General features: G+C 36.7%; 1 protein-coding gene across 4 annotated transcripts in view; it reads left to right on the top strand.

Annotated features, from left to right (window-relative positions):
* LOC126377861 (zinc finger protein rotund-like) overlaps positions 1 to 12,137 on the top strand; it is a 196,302-nt gene that overhangs the window by 141,316 nt on the left and 42,849 nt on the right. The window contains exons 1-3 of one of the 4 annotated variants that reach the window (XM_050025867.1): positions 3,255 to 3,264; positions 3,738 to 3,982; positions 7,108 to 7,663. The exons of 2 other annotated variants lie outside the window; for them this stretch is intronic. In XM_050025867.1, the coding sequence (XP_049881824.1) occupies positions 7,256 to 7,663 (408 nt within the window). In that variant the 5' untranslated portion in view covers positions 3,255 to 3,264; positions 3,738 to 3,982; positions 7,108 to 7,255. Of the gene's footprint in view, positions 1 to 3,254; positions 3,265 to 3,427; positions 3,983 to 7,107; positions 7,664 to 12,137 lie in introns of those variants that run through there. One more of the 4 variants, XM_050025866.1, reaches the window with a different exon arrangement.

Below are 12,137 nucleotides of genomic sequence, written 5' to 3'. Positions count from 1 at the left end.
TAGAAAAGACACGAACGTATCATTTGATGCAATTTAAAAATTATACAAAAGTATGGTACAATAAAAATATCGATTGTCCGATGTAATTGTATGCAATGGTGCTGTGTACTTAGGGAGGGGGACGTGTGCCCACCGCACAAACGTCACCAGCGCTTATTCATAGGGATGGTCTTAGTTTATACACGGGAAACGAAATAGTATACGATCCCGACGACCCGATTACTTTATTATATAGAGGCAGCCAAACAGCTCGCGACTCAGGACCCCGATTGAAGAAATCCTTGGGCGTCGGGACGGTGAAATTGATTTAATGAAATAAAACAGCAGCGTCTTGTCTTGTGTTGTATTGAGAGAAGGGAAGAACGAAAGCTCCGCGAATGAATGTAATTACAAAAGTGTTTCCATATTTAAAATACAAATCTTAAATATATTTATATGTTTTCAACACCGATACCGACCCCGCCGGCGTGGTCGACAACTTCCCTCAATCAGTGCTTATCGCCAGGGTTGATGAGGTTGGTACTCCACCTCACAACCCACACAATAGAAGAAGAACAATGTCATTAACGACCTCCGTGGTCTAGTGGTTGAGCGTTGGGCTCACGATCCGGAGGTCCTGGGTTCGATTCCCATATTACAAAAATTGCTTTGTGGTCCCTAATTTGGTTAGGTTAGGTTAGGTTACAGGCTGATCACCTGATTGTCCGAAAGTAAGATGATCCGTGCTTCGGAAGGCACGTTAAGCGGTTGGTCCCGGTTACTACTTACTGATGTAAGAAAGTAGTTGTTACATGAGCCATGTCAGGGGCCTTTGGCAGCTCAATAGTAACCCTGACACCAGGGTCGAAGAGGTTAGTACTTCACTTCACAACCCAACTTCTCCTTCCAACAAAGGTCAAATAAAAGGTATCAATCATTAAATATAATTCATCATCATCAGCCCATTAACGTCCCCACTGCTGGGGCACGGGCCTTCCCTATGGATGGATAGGGAGATCGGGCCTTAATACCATCACGCGGGCCCAGTGCGGATTGATGGTTATTAACGACTGCTAATGCAGCCAGGACCAACGGCTTAACGTGCCTTCCGAAGCACGGAGGATATTTTTTCGAGATGATATTTTTTTGTGGTAACCCATCCTATGACCGGCCTTTGCGAAAGTTGCTTAACTTCAACAATCGCAGACCGAGCGCATTTACCGCTGCGCCACCGAGCTCCTATATGCGCCACCGAACTACGTATATACATAATAATAAAATTATACATTTTTTGACGGGTTTTTTTCATTACCTCATTTTTCTAAGTCGCAAGATGGGTTTAAATATTTCCAAGCCTGCACTATGAATGCGTTCCAGTACTGACCAAGTGCAACATGCATCGGGGTTGCATCTGCTGACACACCGTTTACGTGTGCATAATATTAAACTTTAATATAACGCATTCATACTATGACATATTACCATGAAAATGTTTAATATTTATTACATTTTAATTTTTTTTACCAAATTGTATTTTTTTTAATAATTATTTTTTTTTAGTCTGAAACTTGGTAAGTGTGTCACTCCAGTTAATCATACTCTTTGAACGCCATCGTTTTTTTTTATTTTTTTTTATTTGTTACCCTGCCGACCCTTATAGTATTACGTGTGTAAGTATGTATGTTTGTGTGCGTATAATCAAAGTAAACACTAAACTAGTCCAATATCTAAAACACGTGTTTGTAACACTAGATAGATGCTTTATAAAATATTCATTTGGAATGATACCGGCCTTTGGACTGGTAAACAAATACTCAGACAATAAAAAATAACAAAATTGATAAAAAAAAGAAAAGTTTGACATCATAATGCGTCATCAGTCTTGATTCTTCTGTTTATTTAATAATAAATACTGTTAATTTTATTTTAATAATTTTGATCTATTTATTTAAAAATAATATTATTATTGTGTCGATTTTGGCAATCATCATTATGATGGCGGTTTTATCGCGTATTATTTTTTATTTATGTACAGAAATCAATGACGTTTAATAATTATTTTAGTTTTGCACGCATGACGCCGTATGACGTATTTTAATTTGAATTTAAAATAAACTAACGTAATATATTTCTTGTTCGACAGCAAATATGACCTTTGGGAATTTCGGTTAATCGACTTTCCACGTGCAAAAAAGTCGTTTTATTTTTATTTTGGGTTTCGTTTAGTACTTATAAAACTATTACGTGCCACGTACTTATAATAACATTGAAGTAGGTATCACGCTGCTTATCATATGGGGTAGTTTTAAAACGTTTTCTTTTTCATATAAGTTCTTTTTGGTTTCGGGCATAGTATAAAACAAGTTATACACTGAACACGCTGCTTACCTCATGGGGCACCAACGCAAACTATAGATTGGTTAGGGAATTACAGGCGTATGTTCTGATATTTGTCCTGAACTCGTAAGACTGAATGTCCTTTTAAAATTCAAACTACATTATTTAACTATTGTGTTTGGAAGTGTCGGCCTTAGGAGGTTATCATACTGCCTCCATAAGTACCTCAAAGCGGCTTTATTGCAGTTCCATAAGCCTATTCGAATACTCACTTATTCCTAGAAAGGTAAGATAAGTTAAAAGGCATCAAACTTTAGCAGTTTTCTTTGTAGTTACCAAGTCAATATCACTGAGAGGCAGTCAGTAAACAGACTTTGAATTTAAAATGGATCCCTAAGACGAGCTATCGATTGGTGCCGGATCCGTCGCTGCATACAATTAAGCACCCTCATTTACGTCTGGTCAATGACAGCCCTGTTTTAATCAATAACTTCTTTTTCGCGCGGCGTCCTTGGTTTTTTTCCCCGGCGCGACTTTTTCTGCGCGTATTTCGTTTATTATGTGTCAATTGCTCCGCGGTTTTTTCACCGCGATGGCCCACTCTATCGCGCGATGCCACATTTCCCAAGATTCTGCAAAAAGCTCCGCAAAAAAGGCCAAAGCTCAGCCAAAAAATCGTCTACCGAACAGTATCTCGTATCGCCGGTCTTGTAGCCATTTTAATTATTATTTAATACCGGGGGAAGAGCACGTGGCGACGCGCCGCGTCTCGCTCGCTCCACAGGCGCTGCTATGCGCCCGCCGCGTGCCGTCTCACTCGCACCAAACCCACTTACACACATAAAAATCGTGAATAATAAAAAAATGTGTACACATTTTTTTCGCTTAACCACTGTACGGGTGTGTGCGTGCGGCCTCACGCCGCTAGAGCGAGACACGGCTATTCAAGTGAGCGGCATAAACTACTCCCCACTCCGATTTTTTAAGCTCCGCTGTCGATGTTGGCGTCGGTGGATTTTTTTCATTTTTATGTGTTAGTGTACCCCTCGCTCGGTGTAGTTCACTTTTTCTACTATAGATCTGAATTTCAGTCTCGTTTTTGCCGCGTTCGTCTAAAGGCGGGCGAGCGGGTGTTTTGTATTGCATTTTTGTTGTTGACGCGAGTGGTCGGCGTGCTCCGAACTGCTCTGTGCACCTCGCTCGGGACCGGCTCCTTGTGTAGCACATGTCTTGAGGACTCCTTGTTGCGCTACTGCAGGCCGGTGCACGCGCGAATCGCCAAGTGCGAGCGGGACAACACAACGCATCACGTGTGGATTTCGTACACCCATAACTTATATAGCACACTAAAATATTGAGCACAAAAAATCTGGTAATTTGGATCCTAGTAACGACGCTCGGCATTCATAATTTTACCGCAGGGTCAAGAGCACGCCTCGGCGTTTTTTCTTCGCCGGCTTTTTTTAATGTTTATTTTCTCGGAACACGTGGATTTTTTGAGAAATTTTGGCGATAAAGCCTTGGACTGTTGCCTTTTGGACGTGTTGTGACGTTAGTGTTACCTTTATTATGTGATATATTTTTAGTGACATTTAGATAGGAACAAACTGTGATTAATTATGGTGATATAGTTGATGGTGGTTTGGAGATTTTTGTATAGTGACAGGTAATATTTTTTTACTAATTAATTTGGAAGCAGGTTGGTAGTGTGGTGGGTCGGGAGGGGTGAGCTCCCCTCGGGAGGGAGAGGAAATTTTTACGTAAGATCCCTCCCGGCTGATGTGGATGTTGTAACTGAGGCGACCGGGCGCTGTCTGTCAAGCGCGACCTTGAATCATGCCCGGACTATAAATACGGAAACATTTTCGGACAGTGCCGTGACGCTATTTTCAAATTAATTTGATTTGCGACGTCGGCTGAGTTACGATTTCTTTGTTTCTAAATGGTTCTCATTGGGAAGTTCAATTACTTACTTTAATCTTAATAACACCAAACCTGCTTCCAAAACTTTTGATTTAAAACAAAATTTTGTGTTGTCTAGAATGTCGTCTGGTATCAGTGGATATATTTACATTATGAGTAGTATTAAAGTGCATTCTCTTACAACTTAGTTAACTCATCATAACAACCAGCTCATTAAAAAAAAATCTTCTAAAAATGATATAAAAAGTTTACCAATACACATTAAAAAAATTGTGAAAATCAAATAAAACGTGGATATATATACATATATATATATATATACATTAAGGCCATTGTCAATCAGTACTTTCTTAGGTAATAATTAAAAAGACTCCAGTACCTACCTACCTACTTAGACATAAGCCTATTGCCTCCATTTTTTTCTTCCTATTTGATTTCACAATCACCGTTTAGTAACAGATTTTTTCTTCAACCTTAACATTTTTTTGCTACAAATTATTAGAAACGGTTTTATCCATCAATAAACTTCTTGTCAAGTAACCTTGTATCGCACGGTTCACTTGCTTGGAAATCTCCAGTAACTCGACAAATGCACGTTTTGTATAATGTCCCTAAATTACCAGAAAAAAGATGTTATTTTTTTACCTTTATTAGAAAAAAACAACTTTTAAATCTAGTAAATATTACACCTTACGCATATAAAAGAATTTTTTTTGATCATTTTAACTCTTATGTTAATAAAGATTTTTTGGAATTAAAGTAAAATGTATACATATTTTTAATAGTTTAAATAAAAAGGTGATTCAAGTAATGTATCAAAGTTTAAAAATATTCAGGATTTTTCAAGAACTTTTAGAGTTACGATCAAAGTCTAAAACTTTATGGACCTAACTTTAAAAAAAGTTTTAAACGACTTACAAGATGTTTTCACATAGATACTTTTTCAAAGAAAACCTACATATAGGTATTTAATGGACGCTCAATATTTCACAGAAAAAGTCCTCTATATTATTATTCTTAGATGATATCAACTAAATTTCTTTTAATGTTATATAATGTTACTACGTTATGTAACACTTTATATATTACACAAAATAATGTTAATTAAGGAAGTCAATATAACGTCAAAGTAAACGTAATGCATATAAATTGATACTAACAAGACAACGTTCGGTAAACTGTTTAATTAATGTACATTAATACAACATTATACATTTTGCACTGTTACTAGATAGCTAAATGTAATATGATATATATAATATACACACATATGTAAATGATATAAAAAATGATATATTAGATATAATATGAATATGTCAGATATTTTATGACTTGTTACCAGTTTAATTGCTTCTCCTATTCAACTGCTTACTTCCAAAATTTTCTCTCATTCTCTAATCTTAATAGACAAATAAGTCCTAAATTAGCAAATGTGTTCATAATATTCCTATTTATACATTTTAATTGTCTAGTATTACAGTAAAGTAAGTATTAAAAATATATACAACTAAGTATTAATCATAAATCGAAAAGCATGAAATTTTATAACGACTTTTTATACTAACATGGAAATTTTGTGGGTCCAATAAGTACTATTTAAAACTACAAAAAAATGGCTTCAGCTTTTATTCAAATAAAATTATCAAGTAATGAAACATTAACAAAAAGCTAATTATAAAAGCACTTCCCTGTACCAAAGTAGTAATATCTAATATCATTACAAAAATCTTGAAGTCGATCAGCCATGGGGCCCTACTACATCACCAGATTATTCACCTTTTTACGTCCTACCTCACTCTTAAACCTTCCCAATACCCCTTAATACTTAACAGTAAGGTCGAGAATAGAAGTCGATCGTTGGTAACAACAGCAAAATAAGTTTGCATTATTTTCTATACGCGCAATTATATGTTTGACAGGCGTGTATGTTGGGCTCCGCAGGTACAGTCGAGGTAACAAGTGGAGACAACTAATTCGTAAGATAAAAATGATAATTTTGAATCAAGTACTCAATCACTTGGCGGATTGTACAAGCGATTACGTTCATATATAGTACTTAACTGATTTTGATACTATACTTATGTTAATAAAATTGGTACGCTTCAATTAGTAAAGAATATTCCAATATCACTAAATATATAAAAAATAAACAATGTTAAAAGAGGTTTGTTGTAATATAATCACCAATATCGTGTGCCATTGAACATAGCAAATTATCTGAATAAAACAAAAATGTTTAATTTTCACTTGTATAAATAAAAGGTGAAGAAAGAAGAATAGAAGAATAAAAGGTGAATAGAAGGTGAAAGGTTAGAAGAGAGGAATGGCGGTTACTCCACCGACAAGAGCGCAGCTCTTAAATTAAGAGAGAGAAATAAAAGGTGACTACACCTCCACTAGATATAATGACCCTTCTCATCACTTACCAAAGAAAGCACAACATAAGTGTAATAATATTATATTGTAACATGTGTATGTGATAAAATCGTCATTAGCGCTTCATATTGTTACCTCGCCTGTACTAGCAATGTGATTATCGGAGCTTATTCGATACGGCATGTGGGCTAGGCTAGATCATTGACACAACCTACGCGACTGCTCACTCGTCACCTGCACGTTCGACAAAAAAACCGCCACCTTTTTTTCTCCTCGTCAAATCTAGTTTTAAAATAGACAACATGCGTCCGTTGGTTGAATATTCTTAATTCAAATTAGAATTCGTAATTCTTTATTCAAATTCTATTTGTAAATTAAAATAAGAGTTAAACATTTATGATTTGCTAATTAGACTTTTTCAAGTAACTATACCAGACGACATCTTATTAGTTTAGTTTTTACGGAAATCATGATCGCGAATTTTCTTTCCAGCTACAACGAAACTGAAGATCTCGAAAAATTCCATGACACACAAAGCAGGGGAAAGCCGGAATTTATACCGATATATTTTTATAAGATAGTGCCAAATACCAAATAGGGTTTTATTAATATTTAGATAGAAAATTTTAAATCATACAAGATGATGGAAGGTAGGACAATCGACTACAGGCCCGATGGTGGGGGTCTGGACTACCACAACTCGCCTTTGATGGCGGAGATACCAGTAGACAACTACTCCCACATACACAGAAGTATAGAACACTTAAGATCAATAGGGGTACCACCAATTGACCATCATAGACACTTGGCAACGAATTTGACAGACTTGAGAAGATACGAGCATCCGGATGAGATGCCTGAAATCAAGCCGTCCGTGTTAAGACTGTCGGAGTTCAAGAGTGGGCTTGCGGAGATCAGGGTGCATAATGAGCAGGAGAATGACATCCAGAGACAGATGACGCCGCACCAAGACGACGGACCCAAGGGATACAGTGCACCGTCCACGCCTCTTTCAGAAAACGGCGGACAGAACAACCAGGAAGAAAAGGTTTGACTTCTTTGTTTCTTACTTTCTTGATTACAAAATATTGTTAATGCCATATTAATGTTATCAATGACAAGGATACAGTTCAAATGGCAGTTTAAAAAGCCATGCTAGACTGCGTGACTTTATCAAAGCCGATAATGACCTTTAACTTGATGTCGGTTTGATTTCATCGCTGTTTATATTATATCAAATTATCTTTCCATCGATACTGACGTTATCAATCATCATAAAATTTTTACACATATTCAAAAACTTATCTAACAAAACACTAAACGAACCTTTTAAACAGTTTGTAACTACCTGAACGCAGATACATGAGTACAACAATACAGAATCAAATTAAACATGAATATCCTTGAAAACTTCGGAAGTACTCAAGAGTGCGTCATTAGATAATATTCGGCGTTTTACTATATTGTTCGTACAGTTCATTACGGCATCACGAAGGCGAAAAGTTCCGCGTTTAAACTATTAATCTTGTAATTATTCTTTGAATTAGATGCCTTTAGCAATTATGATGCTTTATTTAAATCGTGAGTCGCTGTCTATGAATTTATTACCGAAATAATGATGTACCTTATGTTGGAGTCACTTCTGAAGTGTCTGGTAACCTTATCTTCATCATTATTTGCCATCAACTTGTGGAATTCTGTGTGACGTTTAGTTTATTAATATATCTAGCTACTGCCCAATCCGTTCTGCTGTATAATCTCTTTTTATGTCACTATCGATCATCAACTGCTTCATAGGTTATATTTTCAGATCTACGTCCAACTTGAGAAATAAACTACAGTAAACTTTTCATTTGACAATATTTTTATTATGTTATCCCTATAAGTTGCTTAATTTTAGTTTATAAATTTCTAATATATTATACTATACTTTTGCCGGAATGAAATCCGTGTATTTCTCTTTAGAACATATTTGAACTTTAAACATTACCTATGAATTACTCTGCATTTATCAGCTTCTATTCAAGCAGGGGAATAACTCAATTGGTGCTTGGCTTCTCAAGTACAGCACTTATTAAAATATTATTTACTTACGTAATGTCTGACGCTTCCTTGTCTTTGCTTTAGTAATTTTACCGATTATTTACCTATTTTACCATCTTCTACCTAAAATGAGTATTATTTTTACCTGTCTAATATGATTTTGTAAGTATATTACGCAAAATATTCCAACTAGAAATTTGAATTTCGGTCCTTTACTTTGAAATATTCACTGTATCCTAAAATTGTGTGTTCAATACGTCACAAATTGCAACATTACCATTAATTTCTTTATAGCATCACTTTACTGATACATACTCAAGACAATTTCTAAGTCTTGTAAGTATTTACAATAATATTCTTCCGAACTTATATTTTACATTTAAGACGTTTTAACTTAACCTCATGAAGTCATGACTTCAAACGCTAATTTATCAAACTTGGCTCCAATCAATCATCTTCAAAGGCAGAAAAATCTCACAGCTTCGTCATTGCGACGAAATCATTACTAGCCATTATTTTAATACTTTAATTTGACGATTGCTCTAATGGAAGCTTAAAGTCTGCCGTCAAAATGTTGTAAGGAGGCGTTTATGAACCACGTAACATCTCTTAATAAAGTTCAATTCGTATTCGTCTGAGTTACATCTTTACGTATCTGCGTTCCAATATCGTTGCAGATTTTTGATTGAACTATTTACTATCTTCATCAACTTGACAATCCCGTCATTACTCGCCTTGAACTTTTACATCTACATTTTCAAGTCAAGCATCATGGTGCGACTTATTATTTTCTTCTAATACTTTATCGTTCTTTTCCCTAGCTAAAATATGAACCGTCTAACACAAGTGGACGTAATGTATAGCCTACTGTGTTGCCTGATGAGCACGGATGTGCCTTGAGCGGCTGTCAAGGTCAGCCAAACCCGGGTCGTATAGAGGTTGTGCAGCGCGATACTATTGTCTGCCACTACCATTTTTTAAAGCAATTACTTAGATAACCGACTTGTTAGAATTTCTGGGGTTTCCAGGCCCATAATTATCAGTACCTACATTTACACTTTTATTTTCTTGCTTAAAACCTTTTTTTCTTTGTCGTATTAATATCTTTCTTCACTTTCTTTGGGATTTGCTTTTTTATCCTGATGAAAGAATACATCGATCTATGTAAGTGTTTTTGTAAAATTTTACGGGTTGTTATAGTAATCGATAAAAAGTCTTAACATTACAAATTATCTTGTTGGTTTCTTAAACTGTTTCTTCTCTGACGTGACCTGTTTCGAAATGAAAATAAACTACTTATATCTGTTTATTTTTCAAAAATCAGTGCTGTAAGTTTAGATAGTTTGTTCTTAAAATCCTATTCCACATTTCAACTTTTGGTCTTATTCCCTTTTAAAACGGGACAAGTACTAAACTACTTTATATCCAGAAACGAATTACTTAATCGTACAGTTCGATTCGGATGTGTCCTTGGATACGTTGAGATAAGAATATTCTGTCGCAAAAGTCGCAACAATATCCATCTAATATCTGCGTGATACGCATATAAATGAACTTAGGACTCGTGCATTCGAAATTATTCCTTCTCTATATACTTATTTGTTGGAAGGTTTTTAATAGCCTTTGTCACCTTCTGGTAATTTTTCTGATAGGTTATCAGCCAAATAGTTTTAGATAGCACTACTATCTGCCAGATAAGTTCTTGAGAGACTATATCATAAATTAGTGGTATAAAATGAAGCTAGCGTGTGTATTGCGAAGTTTTGTTGGTCATGAGTAGTGATGGGCAGGGAAAGAAAAAATTGGGTGGGAAAGAAAAAATATCGGGAAAATATGGGAAAATAAAATAAACACCCGAAAAATTCCCGAATCATGGGAAAATATTTTTTATTTAATTATTTTTAATCTTATTATTATTTGTATGTCGTTTCCATGTCTCGGGTCGGGTCTGTCATGGAGTCCCGGACTTTTGGAAGGCGTGCGTGGGGCCGAAGCCAACACGTAGAGGCCCCTTAAGACAATTTACTCTAAATGTGTTGTGACACCAACCGGCGATTATCCCTGTATGCACTATGGGAGTGCACCCAAAGACAATCCCTGGTTCGTGTAGGACTATTGCAAATTATGGGAACAAAAGGAACTGGGCTATTGGGTTGGGGGTTAGTGGACCGGATACTGGGTCTATGGGGGACTATGGCGCCTGCTCGACCAATGTTAATAACAGAGATACATTGGGCAGGCGGTGACTCGTCACTCACTGGTTGGGCCACCTATCTAGCCGACGCGACTGGACGGCAAGGCAGCAACATGGTTGTGAGCATCTCAGGGTGTCAAGAGGTGTGCACTGCTTTCTGCGAGGCGGTTTACCCGCCTTACCAACTCGCGATTTATGCATCTTTCACTTCCACCCTGCGAGCGTATAGCTCTAACGCCCCACTCTGGCTGGCCAATGAAGGCAAGCCAGAGGTGAGAGTCCTGCGGCCCCCGCTAAGGTCCACTCCGGCCAGCCAGTACTGTCACCATCTTTGTTGCTCTTCTTTGGACTCTCTCTAGTAGTGCAATGTCCTTCCGATAGTAAAGTCTCCATATTTGAAACCCATGTTCTAACAGCGGCCTGACGTAAGTAAGTTTTGTAAAGCCTAAGAAACAATTCCGTATCTATATGATAAAAAGCTTTTCTAATTATGTATAAGAGGGAGTTATCCTTCTTAATGATTCCAATAATGTGTTCGTCCCACTTTAGATTATGTGTTATCGTTATGCCAAGGTCCTTTTGTTTTTTAACACACTCGAGAGGTTTTGAGTCAATGGTGTAACTCAACGTGGGGTGGTTACTGCCAACATACAACACAGTGCATTTGTCTACGTTTAATGTGATTAGCCAATCTCGGGTCCAAGCAATTACTCTATCAAGATCATCTTGGATTATATTATGGCTAATAAGTGGATTCCCCGTTATTTTGCGTGTCATCTGCAAAGAGTGATATATCAGACATGATACCATGTTTAAGATCTGTAAGGTAGATACTGAATAAAATAGGTCCTAACACCGATCCCTGCGGCACACCGCTGAGGACTTTTCTGGGAACAGAGTATGATTCTCCGATGCGCACAGAGAATGTGCGATTTGACAGGAAGTCTTCAATCCAGTTCACGACATTGCCTCTGATTCCAAAGGGCTCTAATTTAGCAATCAATGGTGTGACAGGAACTCGATCAAAAGCTTTTTCATAGTCCAAGTAAATAATATCTGTAGGTATTCGTACCTCCCAATTTCTTGCACAAAACCATGTTGCTCCTCGATGATGACATTCTCTCGTACCAAAAGCATCCTATATATCCTATAATATGTAGATATCTTTGCATGGAATTATTAAAATCGAACATTCCATTCAAAATATATTACAAAGGAGATCATCGGCTTTCCATACTTTGGCCGGCCCAAATTTGAAAGTGCCGGTCAGAGAAAAAAAAATGTG

Source organism: Pectinophora gossypiella, chromosome 24 (genome assembly GCF_024362695.1).
Source record: "Pectinophora gossypiella chromosome 24, ilPecGoss1.1, whole genome shotgun sequence".
Taxonomy (NCBI): domain Eukaryota; kingdom Metazoa; phylum Arthropoda; class Insecta; order Lepidoptera; family Gelechiidae; genus Pectinophora; species Pectinophora gossypiella.
This window is presented reverse-complemented; position numbering and strand designations above follow the sequence as displayed.